We start from the raw sequence: 19,816 nt of genomic DNA on the forward strand, positions 1-19,816 counted from the left end.
TATGCATGGGGATGTTTACATGCAGTCGGCAATCGACACTTAGCTTTCTGCACAAGTATTTTGGCACAGCTGGTGTTTTCGCACCCACATCACAAATCCGAAAGACAAATGATTTCCACTCGTGCGCAGAAAAGTATGTCAAACTCCCTCCAGTGAAAAAGCTGCCAAACCAATGAGTGATTTCATAGCTCAGTAAAAAAAGCAAATAGTCTGTTATTGTGTTAGAATGTGGGTGTGTGTGTGTGGCTCTGGGAGACCGATGTGACTTCATGCTGCACGTATAAGTTTGACTTGAATTTTCATATTTGGGGGTTTGAGCTGTTAATCCAATCTCAAATATGAGATCACATCTGTGACCTCCACAGGAAAAACCATTATTACTTTTAGCCTCAACATAAGCCATGTTTTTCATGTTTTTTTGCTATGACGACAAAATATCTCTACAATGATTTTTTCTCTCTTTACTTTTTCTTGAATAAGACCTCAGTACTGGAAATACATAAATATTAAAATAGCAGACTCTATTCCTCCATCGACCCACTGTCCAGTCTGCGTTACGCTGCTGGGATGAGATCTGTCAAGACAACAAACACAAATATAGACCGTACATAATTTAGAATAGCGAGTGAGCGTATTCCTGTTGTTGTGAGGAATCCCAAAAGTGTTAAATACACGAAGTCAGCGCTGCACAGCCGACTTGACTACTCAACATAACAAAAATGAAAAAAAATGACATTCTCTGTCTGATATGCATTGGATTAGATCCGAGTGGATTAGAGGGGACGTGGAGGCAGGTTGGTGAGAACAGATCACCTAGATTGAAGAGGGATTTCTCGCACTTCTAAATGAGATATGGGCACGCATTCGGAGATAAGAAGCCACATATGAAAATGGGTCAATTGTTCTGAAGGTTTAGCTTGTGATTAAGAAGATTACGTTCCACCAGTGAACAACAATGGCAGAGTCAGACGGCAGCCCAGTTGTACTTACCCCACTCCGTCGGCCTGGCTGATCCCCATTCTGTCCTTTCACCGTGCAGCATTCAGACTTTCATGTTTTGAGCGATGGGACTTAAGTGCTGAGGCTGTGCTTGTCAGGCAGCAGATTTTCTGCAGGAACAGAGCATAACAAAGCAGAGAATAATTTGACTCGTTCCCAGACCAAAGGCTGTTTTGATGGAAGTTTATGTGGGTGTGTTTCTGGTCCTACAACCCTCATCCTCCATCTTGCAGAGGAGAGTGATTAGAGCATGGGCACTTAGGCCGGAGCTAGTGGACCCCGGTATTGATTGATCAAACCTGGCCATTCAGTCCTGGAGACGAGGGAGGGTTTCCACACAGTCCTCTATTCCTCTCTAATGAAAGGGAGGCGAAGCTCGCTGCCCGCTTTGATCCAGAAGGGATTAAAAAGAGTGTGTTGCTTATGGAAGTAGAAAGCTCCGGGCTGTCTGTTCCTCTGTCTGCCCCGTGTACCGCTGAGCAGGATACACGGGAGTCTGAGGCTGGGTCAGTTCACGGTGAGGCCGCCAGATCTGATTCACTACATGGTCAAACTAACCCCTCGCCATCACCACGCTTTGATCATCAGTATCATCATCACTTGCACATTGAAATCTACTTTCAACCTCCGTTTTTCTGCATTCTGCCGATTTACGGAGATATGGGCCGTGCCACTATCTCCTCTGTCTCTCTTTGATTCTCATTTCCTCCCCGAAAATCGCGTCTTTTTGCGTTTGCCGCTATGACGAGTTTCCTGTGTGTGTTCGAACAGTCGTCTAAGTGCGTTACAAAACCTCCCACTGTCGACAGCAGATCTGAGCTTTTTGACAGGCGTCTCGTTGCAACACGCCAGGCAGATTAGAATCAATAAGATCATTTTTGATATGCTCAGCGGCGCCTTGGACAGCAATTTGAAGGAAGTCCCGAAAAAACACTAATAAACTTGAAGCCACGCTTTCAATAATTAAAGCTGATTTTCTCGGAGAGAGAAAACAGTTTTGGAGCGAGCTGGTGAGGCGGAAGGCTTTGATAGAGCCTAGAAGCCTTCATGAAAGTTTTAGATGTAGCGAGAGTAATTGACATTTTTCGCAAGTTGGCAGTCAGAACCACACTCGCTTTGCCAAGTGGGCCCTCAAGTTCTGTGCGGTTGGTTTCTCTCTCTCCCTCTGTCGCTCCATCGCTCTCTCTCTCTCTCTCTCTCTCACTGATGCACACACACACACACCAAAACACACACACACACACACTAATGCACACTTTCTGTCCAGTGCATTTTCAGTTTGATCTGTTTTATGGATTTCTCTCACAGCTCAGTTGAGAAAAAAAAAAAATTCAATTAATTGAGCCATGCTGTGAAATATCTATCAGATGAGGATACAGACATTTTTTCAGAGTGTGGACGCTGCGTGATGCATAGAGTGCAAAACACCAAACCCGGGTGGAACAGTTGATTTATGCACACATCTTCCTGATTAATCTGCCCTGTTTCACACACACACACACACACACACACACACACACACGCACAGTGAGGCAAGCGCTTCAGGTGATGAAGCAGTGTAGCTCTATAGCTGCTAACCATATGCACTTGTTGCATGCCCTTGTGAAGACACTGTTTGTGGAGCCTTCCAGCCACTTAGAGGGGTCTGTTTGTGCTAAAGCCAGCCACCAGGGGGGTTGTTGATTGCCGGGTTAGCACACAAGCACAGCTGCCCCCCCCCACCCACCCACATGCATGTTAGCACAGAGGGCAGTTGCTAAAGAGACACCGATAGCCGCTGGCAGAGAAGCTGTAGCTCAGTGTGATCGCTCTCTCCAGGAGCGCTGTGCATGGGAGAGTGAAAACACAGCAAGTGCCATTAAAAGACAGACAGAGAGAGAGAGCGAGAGAGCGAGAGAGAGAGAGAGAGAGAGAGAGCGAGAGAGAGAAGGATCAAGACTCTCTCTCTGCCCCAACTTTCTCCAACTACCTCCTCATTAGGCTGCCACTGGAACGTCTGACATTATCGGCTATTTATCTGAAGTTGCCGAAGTCATCAATGCACTGCCCGGCGTCAATACATCAATAAATCAGCGTTCACTCTGGGCGGCCTTGACTTCTAGAGCTTCCTGCCGCCCCCGACACACTTTTATATACTCCCATTTTATTCACTTTTTATGTGCGGGGGTTGATGTATTTTATCGAGCTAGTTACTACAGAACATAAACTAGGGATTACAACCCTGTGCATAAAGAGAAAATCTGCCCCCCAGAGAGAAATGGAAGCAATCTGTTTTTAATATACCCTACTTCTCATTCTCTCCACCACCGCTGCCGCGCTTCACTTTTCATCGCTCAGCCTGCTTTCCCTCCAATGTATGCAGGAACTGAGCAACATTGTTTTTTTTTGTTTTTTTTTTATTATCTAGAGAATTTCCCTGGCCCTCTGACTCCTCCAGGTTCTTTTTCCTTTTTTGTTACCTCTCTACCTGTTAAGACTCCAGAAGCAGATGCTGTTATCTCCAAGGCTTTCAACGGCCTGTCACATCCTCTAGCTGCTCCCGTCTTCAAAAGCTGTCTCCACACTACTCCCTGCAGTTCCCTGAGACCTGCTGGGAGGCACAGCCGGGGATGTCAAACTTGGATGACTCTGGGAAAAAAAAAAAGAAAGGAGGAACCAACACAAGGGTCAGATTGATGGAAGGGTAGAGAAAGCATATGAGTGAGAGAGTGAGGGGGTGCCGCTGCAATGAGGTTGTAATTTTGTTTTTCGGTTTCCAAAGCTGACTTTATTGATTTTTTTTTCTAACCTGAAACACAGCCACAGTAGAACCTTCCATCGTCCTATAGATGGGTATCGATCGCCTTGAGGCTCTCTTGTCCTGTAAATATTTGCAAGACTTTATTGATCCCATTAGCGGCTGGCTGCTATTTGTGACAATGGTATGAATGGTTCCTGTTGGTAAGATTAAACAAATGCTGAGAGGCCGGGGCCTTTTTCCACTGCACATTAAAATTGTGTTTCACACGTGCATCGTTGTATACGACCTGTCCCTGCAGCCATTATGAGGTAAAATGGTCACCTATACTTGATATGTGTGGCGGGTTCTGAAAGCTATTTATGATGTTGATATACAGAACAAGCTCACAGCCATTTCCATTAGTCGTTTTATGCATCTTTATATCATAGCCTGTATGATTTCTTTGCGGTAAACCACACACGGAGGTGTTTTATAGGAAGGTGTCAAGGGCCCGGCCTTGGATGTGACCCTCGGTAGCAGGAGATGATTTCCGCATGGTGGGAAGGAAGGGAGGGAGGGAGGGAGGAGGCCACAGCGTTAAAACAGCTGAAGTTTCACACTCGTAATGCTCATATAGGGCCCACTGACGTATGGTGGATATAGACTGTGGGTGTTTCATCTAATCTGAGGAAGCAAGGGGCCGGGAGAGTGCTGCTTAAGAGCACAGGGGAGAGCGAGGTGGCCCACGCACTGCTGCTTTGTTAATCCACATCTCCTCAACCCCCCCCACCCCCCCGGTCCTTGCATATTCCACTGTTGTCTCAGGAACACAAAGACTATTTTCAGGCAGCCAATCCACGGCGGAGTCGGGGAGAAACTGCAGCCCTGCGTGCCCCTAAAAGCCTTCATGACTTTTTAATCGGTGGCTCAGGGCTCTGCGTCCGGCGGTCGGAGAGTGGACCCCTCCGCCAGAGCTCCACTCCACGGAGGGATCAAATCCCCCCCCGCCGCTTGGATCTCGGGGCCTGTCAAAGCAGTCAGGCATGGAGGCAGCGGATGAGTGGCATCTGAAGATGACAGAGAGAGAGAGAGCGAGAGAGAGAGAGAGACAAAGTTGGCAGTGGAAAGGAGCTGTTTGCGGGTGGAGAGGGGGGGGGGGTGGGGTGGGAGGGAGCCAGGAGGGGGGGATGTTTGTAAAGGGAGACAGAATTTATGTGAAACTGCTGAGAGAAGGAATCGCCCTGTACCGAAAATAGCAATTTCTGAGGTGAGAAGGAGTTTGTACAGTTGAGTTAAGAGAAAAGTGATGTGTGTGTGTGTGTGTTTTGCGTGTGTTTGTGTGTGTGTGCGTTGGTGAGTGCATGGCACGCTCAACACAACATTTGGAAGTGATGGATTGTTACAGCATACCAAACAGAGTAAGAAAGGTGGGCGGTGGATTCCAGTGGAGAGCTGGAAAGGTTTTGTGATGAATAATAGTCATGAGTGAATTGGTCATTGTCGGAGCCCTCCAGAGCCGAGTGAATGAGCCGGGCCCGGGGGGGTTTCACAATGAGCTTCAGCCATGAAGATCAGCCCGTTGGGTCGTAATAGATGGAAAGTGAGTTGATGGAGGCAGGAGGCACGATAGATGAGGCGAGCTCTCACCACTGGAGCAGCGTTTGTCTGTGGGGGAAATGGGCCACGGGAGAGACCTGTGTTCTTCCCACACACTGTGCGGAGATCAAAGAGCAGTATAGATGCATTTGATGATCGCACACACACACACACACACACGCTTGGTGCACCACAGGTACACGCACACATACAATAAGACACGCTGCATGTTTACTAGGCGTGCTGGCTAATGATGCCGTGTTGACCTATCGCTAATGATCCCCCTCTACTCAACTAGGAACATGATGGGCTTTGATCTGCCTGTCATCACGGGACTGATGGAGTACATTCGCGCCCCTTTAATCTGATGAAGAATTCAAATATACACGGATCAACTCAGCAGAGAGACGCATTGACACACATTTAGAAGCGGGTACTCGCATATGAGTAATTATGAATGCGGTCTCACATGTGAAGACGCAAGTAAACAGCTACTGTACACAAAAAAAACATGAGTGTACAAGACTCGACCATGCAGTAACAGTGATTTTGCACACACACACACACACACACACACACACACACACACACACACACACACACTATACACACATTTGCATACGTGCAGGAAAGCGCAAAACCCTCAAATCCATGACAGAGATTAAACATGTAATTTGCTCTCCGTGGTAAAGGAGCAGTAATAAATAAAACAGACGATTTATTAATATCCAGAGTTGTAATCCATTGCATTATATGTGTATTAAAGCACATTACTTACCATGACATGGTGAGCGTTAAAGTGCTTCTAATAAAATTCTTAAGTGCCTACAGGCATTTCAAAGCCGCGGCAGATCTCGGCGCAGCATCTCCTCAGTGTCTCACTAATGGGACTGATGTAAATATGTTCATTTGTGAATCTTCCCTCCAATTTAGCGCTGCTCATATTGTAGATGAAGATTATCCAGGGATTATGAGGCTGGGAGGAAGAAAAAAAAAATCCGCTATTTGATGTGTATTTATGCACGGCTTATAGATGTAGTAATAAGGAATTAGGTCCCATCACGGGTGGAAAATTCAAACGTGAAAAAAAAAAGTGTCACTCCCACCCCCCCTGCCTTTTGGCTCCCAGTCAGGTTGTCATTTAGTGATATTCATTTTCAAAAGTGGAAATTTAACAGACGTTTATGATGCAAATCACAGGCTATAACTCTGCGCCGCATTAAGCCTTCAAATCACTCATGCCGTTGCTTGGGCGCCAGTTACATTATGATCGTTTGCACATATTTCAATGCGTGATTGCAGCCAACAGCAGTCAATACTTCCACTTTGGAGGTCCTTCCAAGCGGAGAAAGTTCAGAGAATCACCAACATGTTTTTTTTTTCACATCGATGTGTTAAGAGCAGTGGTGGGAACATTTCAATAACACAGCAGAGAATAAAAAATCGCTCTCGGAATACATTAACGTGATTGGCGAAGCTGTTCTTATTTAAATTTATGTAATTTCTAACGATAACCTCCAGGATATACCTGACTTTGTGTGAAGACTAAAATTGCTGTGGTTGTAATTCCATTTGTTCTTTTTCTTTTTTTTACCTAAAGAGCTTTTGCATATGTATAGGACTGTGTCAGAAAATAGAGCTAACCTTGGTTTTTCACTTTCACAAAACTTCTTTACTCTTTTCCATATACTCCACATTCTTCTGCATATGGAACAGGCCTGTCGGGGCGGGGGTGTGGAGAGTTAAAGGTTTGAATCCAGGAGTGGGTGGGGGGGATTTTTTCCCTTTTAGCACGATTTTTTAAATCCAATTCAAATGGAACAAAGCAGGACCCATGCCAACATCGCTGCAGCAGCACCGGGAGCAACGTTAGCTTGAGTGCAAGCTTAAGAAAATAATTAGGAGAACATGATTAACCTCATATATTGGATAGCATTTTTGGCCCAGGACTCCAGGCTGCAGTTGTGCCAGTGTTATGATAGGTATTGATTATCAAGGCGTATGGTTTTCTTGTAAGGCAGCTTGCAATTTTTTAGATCGCAATCTTTAAAAGCAGAAATGTGGACGTGTTACATTAATCAGGAACAAAAGAGATGAAAGAACAGAGAAGGGTGATTGAGTGGCCGATGTAAAAACAAACTGTATTGTATGACAGATTTTCCAAATTGTTATTTGTAGTTTACTAAGAATAACCTTCAAAATGTTTTGGTGTGGTCCGTCAGAAGAAGTGTGTAATCATTATATTTTTTCAATTCTCAAGCGTTTATTATTTCATAGCATTCGCGTAGGACGTCATTATGCACACCCGATTTTAACAAGTTGTGTTTCTCGCACTACAAGCATCTGTACAGGATCATGTGGAGCGAGTACAACCATTATAAACGAGATGACCATTGTGGTGTGAGGTCGTGTAAGGACCACCCAAAACGCTACCATTAGCATAATGTCAGATCTGTGTCTCTCTAGCCTGCTAGCGTAGGGCCATGTCGTCACATGGTGTAACTTCAGAGTAACAGACAAAAGCAGTCCTGTCTGTGTGGGTGCCGTGGAGGTCAGGGGGCGTGGCCTGGTGGGATGTTGGAGAGGAGGTCGGCAGCTTTGAGGTTCTATAAAGGAAGTGGATTTTTTTAGGGTGATGGTGGGCGGCTGTCACGCCATCAGCGAGCAGGACTTGGTGCTCCAACACGGACGATGGGAGAAAATAGTGGTCAGAGGGCCTCTCTGTAATGTAGTGGAGAGAGGCAGTTATGTGACAGGCTCCATTCTGTCAGCTCTCACACTCCGGAGGTCCACATTAGGAACAGGGACTCTGTGCTCTGCTTACAAAGGTGATGATCCTGCAGTCCTGATCCTCGCCAGATATACAGAATATTTCAAAAAAAGAACGTACGATGCGTCGACAAAAGATACGATTAAGATACATTTATTTGTCCCAAACACATGCACAGACATGCACAGGCACACTCATGCAAGGAGGGAAATTTAACCTCTGCTTTTAACCCATCTGGTGCAGGACACACAGAGCAGTGAGCAGCCATGTACGGCGCCCGGGGAGCAGATGTTAGGGGAGTAAGGTGCCTTGCTCAGGGGCACTAGACAGGGTAGGGAGAATCCTCTTGGATTTTTGGACAGATCAATCCAGGTTCGTCTTTTTGTTGTTTCTCCGTGGAGTCGAACCAGAGACGAACCAGAGACCTTTTCTGCCCAGAGTCCAAGTTTCTGCCTCTAGTCCAACGCCTCTCTCTCTGTCTGTCTGTCTTATTCAGAACAGGTAAATAAAGCCTACACTGATTGCTGTTCACGTCTGGGCCCCAGAGGGAAGGAGGCAGACAGGCAGACTGGCCGCGTAAATGTAATGAAGGGATGTAATAATTCTTTCCTCTGTCAGCTGCTCTCTGCCATTAGTATTTACTGCCAGCCGCTGCCACTCACTGCTTGGCGCCTGTGCTCTCTGCCACACCGATAAGAATCACAATCACCAGCCACTCCGAACGCATATATTACAACGGCGGGCGGCCCGATACCTCGCACCTAGCAAAACATTATTAGCATGCCGATGGTATCGCTCCAATTCAGAGATTCAAAGAAATCGGCCGTGGGGGGGGGGGGGTGGGCACGGATGGGACATGGCAGGTGGAGACGATGCATTTTGCCCGATAGTATTCTGGTGTCTGTGTCTAAGAAGACAACCAGTCACAAACACACAAAGATGAGGGCATCCAAGCTATGCACATCCTACAGTATGAAGGAGAAAGGAGAATCGGGAGCAGACAGGTGTTGAGGGATTTTTGACCATCCTCACCCATTACTGTATATGCTACTATATATTATGTATATTGTATATTACTACAGGAGAATAGTGCCTGTCTGAATTCCACAGTCCCTTTTCTCTCTGAGCAGTACCAAGGGTCAGGTTATAGATAGAGGGCAAACCAACAGTACCTTGTAGTGTCTACGATCTGGAATTTCATATCTAACCCAGATGTGCCAGACAGAGAGGCACCAACTTCAACTCTCACCGACTTTAACTGTTTTCCGTATTTTATCATTACATTACATTACATTACATTTAGCTGACGTTTTTATCCAAAGCGACTCACAATAAGTGCATTTTAACCCCGAGCGTACAAACCAAGAACAACAAGAATCAAGAAAGTACAAGTTCTTCAAAAATAAAGCAAAACTACAAAATGCTATAAGTAAGTGCCATTGAAGTGCTACTACATTGTTAGTTTCATAAATTGTTAGTGTTTTTTTTAAATTTTTTTTATTCAAGGTATAGCCTGAAGAGGTGTGTTTTTAGTTTGCGGCGGAAGATGTGTAAACTTTCAGATGTCCGGATGTCGATTGGAAGCTCAGTGGCAAGACGTAAGGACACAATGTGATTTTGGGATACGTATTTAGACTTAACTATCTAATAGGAAGCGAACACCTACATGTAACACAGAGAGTGACTAGCGGAATTCTGTGGAAGACATGGTGAGACTTGGGGTCGACAGTTGCTCCTGTTACTCTGTTGACGTCTGTACATTGTTCCACCTTCCGGTCTCCTTGATGCATCAAGTCTCCATTAAAACCGTCTGAATAAGACATCAGCTGCTGCCTGAGTTCTCCTCTCACCAGCTTCCAGAAAACTTCCATAACAACAGTTTTTTTTTTCTTTAAACGTCAAGAGCAAAGATAATTCTCACAAAAGTATAACAGGACAGCTCTATCTCTATATGTCAATGGTGGGAAAAAGGAAAGCTCCAGATTCCGTCTGGTGCATCAAGCAATTAAAATCCAGACCCTGGGCGATAGATACGTCTTCATGGAGAATCCCACCGAGGTCCCAGGACGGACGGGCGTGCAGCGCAGCATCGCAGGTGCATCTGAGCGTCTCCATCTCAATGCGTGTGAAGTAATGTTTCCCCACCATACCATCTACTAATTAGGCTCTAATTATCCAGCCTAGTGTAAACAATCAAGGCAGATGGCGTAGCGCGCGGTATTAACTCTAATGACCCGGGGCCCCGTGGAATTCACATTTCAGCGCATTTGTTTATTTCCCTCCATTAATCTTTGCCCTACTTTCTAAAATTCACTTAGGCCTATTCCCAACCTTCTCTTGCCTTGAGAGAAAAGCTGCCCGCCTCCCGTTCCCGATGCCGCTCTCATGGTTTTGTTTTTTTTTGCATTTGCTATTTCTTCCCGCTTACTGTCGTTTACCTGTTTGTGTTACTTTCTTCTTCCTTGTTTTCACAGTGTCAATTAGCTCTCACAAAGATCAAGTGAAATGTTGTACCTATTTTCTCCCTCCACCCGCTGCCGTCTCCCTTCTCCCCTGTGAAATAGAAAAAAGGAAAGTGGGAGAGAGACGTGTATGTGATGTGGCGCATGAAACCCTTTACTTCTTCCTCCAAATCCAAGCTGTCTGTCACACCTGGGAAATGATACTGTGATATCAATCATACACACACACACACACTCACACACCTCAACGTGTGTAAAGCCTATAGATCCTTTCCCGTCGTGTTCTACCCATAAGAGCTCACTCACCAAACCTCACTTCTTGGAGAAAAGAACCCTTTCATATATCACGTCCTTAGAAAGTGAGAAATTGCCACAGCGTTTCTGAATCGTGGCAGCGATCTGTTGCTGCCACGGCTTGCTGCCGCAGGACATAAATCTTATTTGAGTGCCACAAAAGTCAGACAAGAACCCCGGCTTTATCTTTTTGTGCCGCTGTGACTCTCCCTTCGTGATTAAAAACACAACTTTCTTACATCTAGTTCCAGTTGTTCAGACGCGGTTTCCCCCACTGTTCACAGGACGAGGTTTGAGCCGACTCGAGGCTGGATGCTGCAGTGGGCGTGTGATGGCGGCTGTGGGTGTGTGAGGTCTCATTAATTGACGCCAGGCCTCGCGCCCGTTGCTCCTCTGCGTGCCGTGTTCTCTGCCAGGAGCTGGACTGGCTAATTAGGCTCCTGGATATCACAGACACGTCCCCCGGTGCACCGTACAATATACTGCGAGTGACTCAGAGAAACAGAGTGCTACAGAGAGGGCCGGAGGGATGGAGAGGGAGACTAGGAGGAGCGACGCAGAGACCGGGAAAAGATGGAGAGACCGCTCGGCAAGAAAGCTCGGAAGGAGGGGATGTGGAGGGGAAAAGTGGGAGAGAGACAGATGACAACTGATGAAAGGGCAGTGGGGGGGGGGGTAGTATGAACACTATTGAGTGGAGAGAGAGAGTGCCACAACAGAGAGGAAGCTGTTGTTGTGGTCGGGGAAAGAGAAAATAAGAGAGAGAAAAAAAAATGTGAGTGAATCAAGAAGAGAAAGATAGTTTGAGACAGTCAGAGCAGAGAGGCAGAGGGATTCCAAACAGAGATGTGTGTGTGTGTCTGGGGATGTGTGCGACTGTGAATTTGTCTGCGCTGCCCGCTGGAGTTTGTGTCCAGATAATTCAATCTACTGCCCATTGACTGGCCTCCCGCTCTGTCTTCGCTCCTAATTAAATCTCCATTTGTTGGTTGGATGCTACTGCTTCTAATTGCGTTGCCGTAGCATCAGAGAGACACACGGGGCGGGCACACCTACACACACACACACGTTGCACGCACACAAAGGCCCCCTGCAGCAATTGGGATCACAGGAACGTCACCGCGGTACATTACACCTCAATTAATCACATCAATTACACATCAATTACACATCAATTAACCCGTGACAATCCACTAAACACAGCTGGGGAGCCGGCGGTACTTCATCTGGAGCAACCTGAGGATTTTTTTCCCGCAACATCAAACCGGATACATCATCATTTTTGACAGCTTCACATGGGAGTCCATATTACTACCTCATCTGTCCCTCTGAGCATCGAGCATGACTGTATGTATGGCTCTTTTAAAGCATGTCACATGGGCCATGAAGTCTATATTGTCACACCTTAGATACGGAGAGGGATCTTATAAAGTGCAAAGTCCCACTGGAAGCCGGACGAGCTTGATTTAGAGGCTGTAGATACGAGATGGGAGGTGATGGGGGGGGGGGGAGTGATGGAGTGGCGCTCACCTGCAGCATGCAGATGCTGCACGGGCCATTTCCTAAAATGAATGTGGATTAGATGGAGGCTCTCCATCTCCCCGGCCTGTCTTCCAGTCCTGGGCTGCTTGTTTGGCTCCTGCCGTAATGGGTCGCTTCACCTTGCTGCCCGGTGTTGGAGGACGGCCCCCTCTCTCTTTTCATTTTTCTTTCTCCACCTCTCCAGTCCCTCACCTCACCCTGCCTCTACATCACTTCTCCATCTCTCTTTGTTCTCAGCGCTCAGCCCCTGCGTTTCTCCCGCCGTCTGCTTCACTGTACCTGCTCCTCTGTCTCCTCTCGTTCAGCCTCTTTCTTAATCCCTCCTTTCGGGTCCACCTGCTTTCTGACTCGCCCTAAACGATAGTGTGTGAATCGGCGAGGTGCCTGTTGTCACGGCGACAGCATCTTGTGACAGAGTGATAGATCGAAGTGACCTTCAGCACGGACCATTGTCACGAGGGAGAGGTGTGAATATCTGTGTGCGCATTTTATGTATTTGTTCAAAGATCCTCATCTCAGCTCGCAACGCAACAAACAGGTTGTAAAAGGAAACCTAGCATGTGTGTGGCTGAGTGTGTTTGCTTGTTATGCATGTGTGCGTCCCTATGGGAGGTGTTTCATCAGCTTTAAAGATGCTTTTACCCCCCCCTCCACCAGCCTCCCCCCCAACACACACCCTCTTACAACACATTACTAGGCCAAGGTCACTGCCATGACTGTTGCATAACCCCCATAAAAGAGGCTAACCATAACCCATCTCACATGTTAAAGTCCAATTGAAGAGGCTAAATGACAGCTCTAAATTTCCCTGGATGACAGGATGCACCAGGAGGTGAAGTGGAGGTGGTCGATGGAGCAGGGACGTTATGTGCATACGTGCGAGCGCGTGTCTAGGAAGAGAAGGAGTGCTGGAGCAAATGGATAGATAGCAAGGTTAGAGTGAGTGATAATGGGGATAGAGTGGGAGCGGATAACAAGAGAGGGGACCTCCAAACGTTTCCAAAGCCAGGGTCTCCCCTTTATCACCGGATATCAGTTGAATCGAGTGCAAGCGAGGATGTGGCGCGTTGTCTCTAAAGGTCGAGTTATACAACTGCGTATGCAACCGCGGCTAGCCACGCAGCTGGATCGACGGACTCGTTTTGGTTTATGCTTCTATAACGTGTTGCGCGTGTTGCAAACCAATTCCCCGCCAGAACACTAGGCGGAGTAATGTTTTTTGTCGAAGTCGGCCGTTTATTTACATCGCCACGGCGGCTCCTCAGAGACTTTTTCTGGCGGACAAATCCGCCGGTCAGTGACGGGTTATACTAGTGGTCATAGTTTCGGATCTCTTCTGCCAAGTGCTCTTCTATTTGGTCCATATTCGTTCTTCTACATCTTCCGTGGTTTCCGCCGGTTCCGGGCATGAAACCGGAAATGCGACGGATGTAGTTAGCAGACCAATCACAAGTCTTGCCGGCTACTTAGGCTCGCGTCGCTTTGTCGTATAGTTAGAAAAATGGCGGACGCACGCAAGCCGCAAGAGGGGGCACGCAGGCATGCAAGGGGCGTGTTGCGTGTCTTGCGTGCAGGCGTAAAATCCGACTATAAATCGGCCTTAACGCAGGAGTCTGAGGATTAAACGGATGGGGGGGGCTGCAAGAGCTCCCTGCTGCTGGAGTCAAGCAGAGGTAAGGAGGTGCAGCCTAAAATAAGCAAGAAAGAGGAATATGTGACAAAAGTCGAGTGCGAGCGCCGTCTGTGTGATTGCCTGCCAGCACGGAGGCAATGGGGAGCACAATGGGCCTTGGTTTACAAAGCTGCCCCAGTGCCTGTGGTCTTTGTCTCAAAACCATTAGAATTCTGTGTATGCAGCAGCGGACCCGGTTGGAGCCATGCCACCATTCAACCTCAGCTGTCAGGTTAGAATAAGGTGTTTTTATATCTGCGGTGAATGAGCTGTGGTGGTGCAGCCCGGCTGCTGGGGACAGCTGCTCCGCACAGCAGCCACATTAAAGCCCACCTGGTCTTCCCATGCCAGCTTTCGGTCTCTCCTAGATCAGGTGACCTGCTCGGGTTCACTTTTATATCCGTCCGTGGTGCTGCAGGAAGCCCAGGTCCAGCAGGACTGGCCTCTAGCTCTCCATCTGGATTTGAAGCCCGCGGCAGGCAATGGCGTGCGACTGCCAAACGCACCGGTGCTCCTTCTTTCATTACTGGCATGGAAGAAGAGACTGTTCCTCTTGGCTAGTGCTGTTTGTGTTCTCCCCCTCCCTCCCTCCCTTCCTCCCATGCTGGTATCTTCAATAAAAAAATGACAAATTTTACCTTGACACTGAGCAGCCACGCAGTTCCAGGTAGAGACAAATGTTCCCTGTTGACGCCATAGACCCATTTTGTACCGGACTTCTTTGATTTTGCTTTCGTCGGGCATGTCTGTAAACATGCGTGTGTGTAATATGTTCCATGAAGTCCCAGAGATAGAAGGAAGGTGAAATGTGAGACAAACCATGGATCAGATCAGCACAGGTAATACTGAGCCTTAGCAACAGCAGCACACTCGTTCACGGTGTGTCATCACAACTGCTCATTCTGTAGAAATGAAGTGAGCATTAATACCGTATGTACATCGATGTAATATTTCACTGCAAAAAAATAGACAAGGATGTTCCCACCTTGACCTTTATGCATGTGCAGACGAATTACTCGTATTTGTCAGGCCTGGACTGGAATGAGGACTCAGAAGCAGAGAATATCACGTACCAGCACACTTTATTGATTTCAGAACCTCAATGCAGAGTGACAAACAAGAAGGCTATGAAAATCTCACTAACTATATCTATATAATAATATAATACTTGGCAAGCAATAACTGGGGAAAAAGAACTTCCTAATAAACAAAAAATCACTCTCAAGGAGGAAACAGAAAACAACTTACGTGGCGTAGCAAGAAACTCTTTGGCAAAAACGACAATGACTGTGGGTAAGGCTTAGGTGCACGAACAAGAACGAAACACTTCGGGAGACGCAGACTATAAGCACATGAGGGTGAAGGGAACAGGTGGAAACAATCAGAGACAATCAGACCGGTGACACATGAGGAAGGGCAAGTGACCTGAAACGAGAGGAGAGTTAGGATTTTAAAATAAAACAGGAAGTTACGAGACAAAAACCCCAAGACAAGACAAACCTCACCGCGGTGTGACAGTATTCATTTGCAGTGGCTGACGCACACACAAAGAAATTGTGCGAAAGATTAAAATGATTCAGCCATCGCTTGGCGTTAAAAGGAAGAGGAGATCGAGAGTCACACAGGAGGTTTCTCTGCAAACTCAATGTGTTTCCAGAGTCGAGTATGCAAAGAAAGCGGTGCCATCTTCCCGCAGCAGCATGAGTCTTCTTTGCGGTCTGTGGTCATTGAACTTCTCCCCTGGTCTCGAGGAATTGCAAGTCACTCCTGCCTCTGTTGAATGAAAACACACACTTCTGCCTGAATGTGAAATTGGCTACAAGTGGCGCACGCAGCCAGAGCTCAGGGATTCATAACCAGGCCTCAACTGAGCTCGCACCGTGAAGCAAATGCGAAAACCCCACCAGCAGCAGGTATCCAGAGCGGTGATTAAAGCGCGCCTCAATTCCCTGTACCACAATAACGCAGTGGTAACTCGGTGTTATACATATTCCGTCTCTCAAACGCTAAGTCAGGATTTGGCAGGCGGAGGTCTCTCATGGCCGCTTGTTGATGTGGCCGCACGGATCCACCGAGCCCCCCAACACGCTTGAAGTGGTTGGGTGTTGCCTGGATGGGAATTTGTGCAGGCATAAGTGAATGCCTTGGGACCGAGTATGTGTGTGTGTGTGTGTTTGTGTGTGTACGTGTGCGTTTGTGAAGTATGACCGCATTTTCTCGTGGATGGAATTACAGCGAAGCCACTACTCCACTGCTGCTTTAGCGCCTGGGGAAAACAGGGATGGCTCCTCCATTTGGGCTCAGACCGGGATCGGTTTTGTCGAGGGCCTGTTAGGTTTTGACAGAGCGTGTTTGTTTTGGAGAAGTTCACGCGAGGAATGGTAGAAAGAACAGATTAGCCAGCGAGTGGGGGGGGTAGTATTGTTACCAAAGGGGAAACCTCCAAGGGGCTGGTTTTTTGGAAACAGAAAGCGATGAGATGGCTGGTTTGTTTTGCCTCCTTTTTTTTATGAGTTGTGTGTTTGTGGGTGACAGGAAGCTGCAGCTTTCGGGGGCGGGAGGGGGTATTGTGCGTGCATTGTGTGCACGTGTCTTGTTATCGTGTTGGACGGAGTGCGCGGACGATGTGTGAGATTTATTGTCATTCCTTTATTTACAGTTTCAATCGGTTTCAGTTTTCAGCCGCCCTTCTCTTCGCCCACTTCCACCGCACCAGCTTCTGCATTTACCACCATAAATCTTTGGGTGGGAACTTGCGTAGGGATGTGGAGAGAGAGCGCCCGTGCACGCCCGAGAGAGAGAGAGAGAGGGAGAGACAGAGAGGGAGGCTCCAGTAATCAGCCACGAGAGTGAGTCAGTGGTGCGGTGGAGCTACAACCAGGCATGCTCCAGGCCTTGGCGGCTTACTGCAACTATTAATACAGACTTTAATTAGCCCGCCACTAACACGGGCACAATCGGCTCAGCGTCGCCCATGGCTGGCGAGGCAGACAGATCAATAGGTCTGATCATGCCTTTTTCATCAGCTCAAATGAAAGCACTTTGTCTCTGAGCCCGGGCCCGGACCCTGTGTATCACCTTCAAGGCTTTCTGTGGCTGCGCTGGCTCGCTGCAGCGCTGCGGACGGGCCCCGTATAATCTGGCTGCATTAGGGAACTATAAAGATAAATGAAGGGAGGCACAGAGCATAACTCATCCTGTCAGAGAAGGAGGTTTAAGGCTGGAAGACTTTGTGTTTTCTGAAGCAGCCCCGGCCACCCCCACCCCCCCCCATGGCTTCCCAGTTTCTCACTCTCTCATCTTCCTAGTTGCTTGCACTCTTTTTCGAGTGTGTGCGTGTGCGTGTGTGTGTTTACAATCTTGTATTTTTTCTGCCTTATGCTGTCTGCCTATCACCCCCTCTCCCCTCCATCCACCTCCCTGTCTCTCTCCCCCCCATCCTCTCTTCCTGATCTAGAGGTAGGGAAGTGCTCATTCACACTTCTTCTGCCGCACAAATTGCTCCTCCACCTCGTCGCCAGCACATTTCAATTTGAAATAAAGGAGCAAGCTGCTTTTGCAGTAACAACTTATTCCTGGTGCTCCTTGGCAGGCTTTTCTGTTGACCTTCAAGTTCCCAATCAGTGCAGAAAGAAAAATGAAAATAGCTTGTTCGGAGTCCTCATTTCCTGTGAATTGCGGGAATTGTGTTGTGTGTCTGCTCACAGTGGTTACGGAATCACAGCCTTTTTACCAGTTAACCCCTCTCACTCATTTCCTTTCTTTCTTTCTTTCTTTCTTGCGTCCCCTTCTCAGTAGATGACGTCCCACCTTATTTCAAGATGGAGCCTCCTCAGAAACAGGTTCACCTGGAGGGGAACCGCCTGGTCCTGACCTGCATGGCGGAGGGCAGCTGGCCCCTGGAATTCAAATGGATCTACAACGGGTCTGAACTCACACGTTTCTCTTTGGAATACAGGTAAACAACGAAACCCTGCCCACATGAGCTGAATCTATTCGTTTGTTTGTGTGTAATTCTTCAACTATAATTAGCTTCCTACATAAGGACATTTTAGCGGAATTTAATTGTACCTAATAGCTCAATTGTGTATTTGTATTCATATTACAGGCTCATGTTTATGGATTTATTCAGGACTGATTTGGCTGCACGTCTCCCTGAAGTCGTAACATCTTGTGTTTAGGGGATTGTCAGATTTATTCCTGTTTGTAACTCACACAGCATTCAACATTCATAGATGGTGTAGGCAGATACTCGGGGCTACTTTCCTCTGTTAGCATTAAGATGCTGTTTCGCAATTTATATTGCATCATCTTGTAAACACAATGCTTCAGAATTCTGATAAAAAACGCCGAATGCGGTTGTGAGAAATCTCGAGCCTGGGCTAACAAGGTCTTTGTGTTTGTGTGTGTGTGTGTGTGTGTGTGTGTGTGTGCATATATGCATGAGTTTTCTCTGCCCATTCCTATATGTACTCTAAGCTTGAAAGTCCGATGTTTCCTCCGAGGGCTCTGTTCATACCTGAGATGCATTTTGGTCGATCCATTCACAAGTGGACTGCTCCAAGGCCTTAATGCCTCTCTGTGTGTGTGTCTAGAATCGCCACTTGTGATTAGATCTTACCTTCCCGCTCTCTATGCAAATAAAGATGCATGTCCATTCCCGCATCGCTGTTTTTAACACTCTCTGTGTCTCCTCTGCTAGAAATTAAAAGAAAAAGAAATGAAAACACTTCAGACCACTTCTATTCCTTGTCAGGTTCAAGGCAACCCAATGCAATATTGGTGCTCTATAGGCTTTTCAAATTGTTCAGACGTCATGTATAAAGCCGGCTTACCAGAATTGTGCAACATGCGTTTGTTAATAAGTGCAGCTGCTTAGAGACACAGAGGGAGGAGGTGGTCTCTCTTTGGGGCCCAGGACACATCCACATTCACCCTGTAACAATTTAGGTCTGTGTGGGTGGAAGTAAAGAGCTTGGAAAATAATAATAATAATAATAATAATGAATCATAGTTTGGTTTGTGTGCAGTTTGAAAACATTTTTTGGGGATAGTTTGGATTGCTTTTAGTCTTTGCCTCAGAGGAAATAATGTTTGAAAGTCGAGGATTTGCATTTTTAACGAGATTAAATTTAATAATTTTAAGGAAGAAATGGACATTGGTCCCGAGCAGACTTTCAGTTGGGAAAATTCCCTCAATGTCAGGTTGGACAGGGACAGTCTGTCTCAGGTGGCTTTGCCTGATTGCAACCGGTGGTGATACCTCACTTCTTCTTCTTCTTCTTCTTCTTCTTCTTCTTCTTCTTCTTCTTCTTCTTCTTCTTCTTCTTCTTCTTCTTCTTCGTCTTCTTCTTCTTCTTCTTCTTCTTCTTCTTCTTCTTCTTCTTCTTCTTCTTCTTCGTCTTCTTCTTCTTTCTTCGGCATTTGGCTGTGCTCTCACGTGGCTTAGTCCCTGGGTCTGCCTCGCAGGCCAGCCCACTGCTTGTTATTCTCCACCAGCCCTGATCAAAGAGGAGAACTGGAATCCATTTAATCAGACCCCCTCCCTCCCCTTCCCCCAGAACCCCACCACCACCACCACCATCACTCCTCCCCACTCAGCCCCCAACACCACACACTCACACACACTCACACACACACTCTCACACACCCGAGTTGCAGCGCAGAGGGAACATGGCAGGGGCAGACTCCACACTCCTAAGTGGCTGTAGCAAACCAATTAAAGGGGGCTCAGCTCTGGGGTTATCTCGCTCGCATTTCAC

The 19,816-nt window shown here is 47.1% G+C and overlaps 1 protein-coding gene across 1 annotated transcript in view; it reads left to right on the forward strand.

Annotated features, from left to right (window-relative positions):
- The first annotated feature begins 17,932 nt into the window (after window positions 1–17,932).
- Window positions 17,933–19,816, forward strand: part of sdk2a (sidekick cell adhesion molecule 2a) — a 51,813-nt gene continuing 49,929 nt past the window's right edge. Inside the window, exon 1 of the mRNA XM_061089966.1 lies at window positions 17,933–18,012. Within this exon, the coding sequence (XP_060945949.1) occupies window positions 17,933–18,012 (80 nt within the window). The remainder of the gene's footprint in view (window positions 18,013–19,816) is intronic.

This window comes from Limanda limanda, chromosome 17, assembly GCF_963576545.1.
Source record: "Limanda limanda chromosome 17, fLimLim1.1, whole genome shotgun sequence".
Classification (NCBI taxonomy): domain Eukaryota; kingdom Metazoa; phylum Chordata; class Actinopteri; order Pleuronectiformes; family Pleuronectidae; genus Limanda; species Limanda limanda.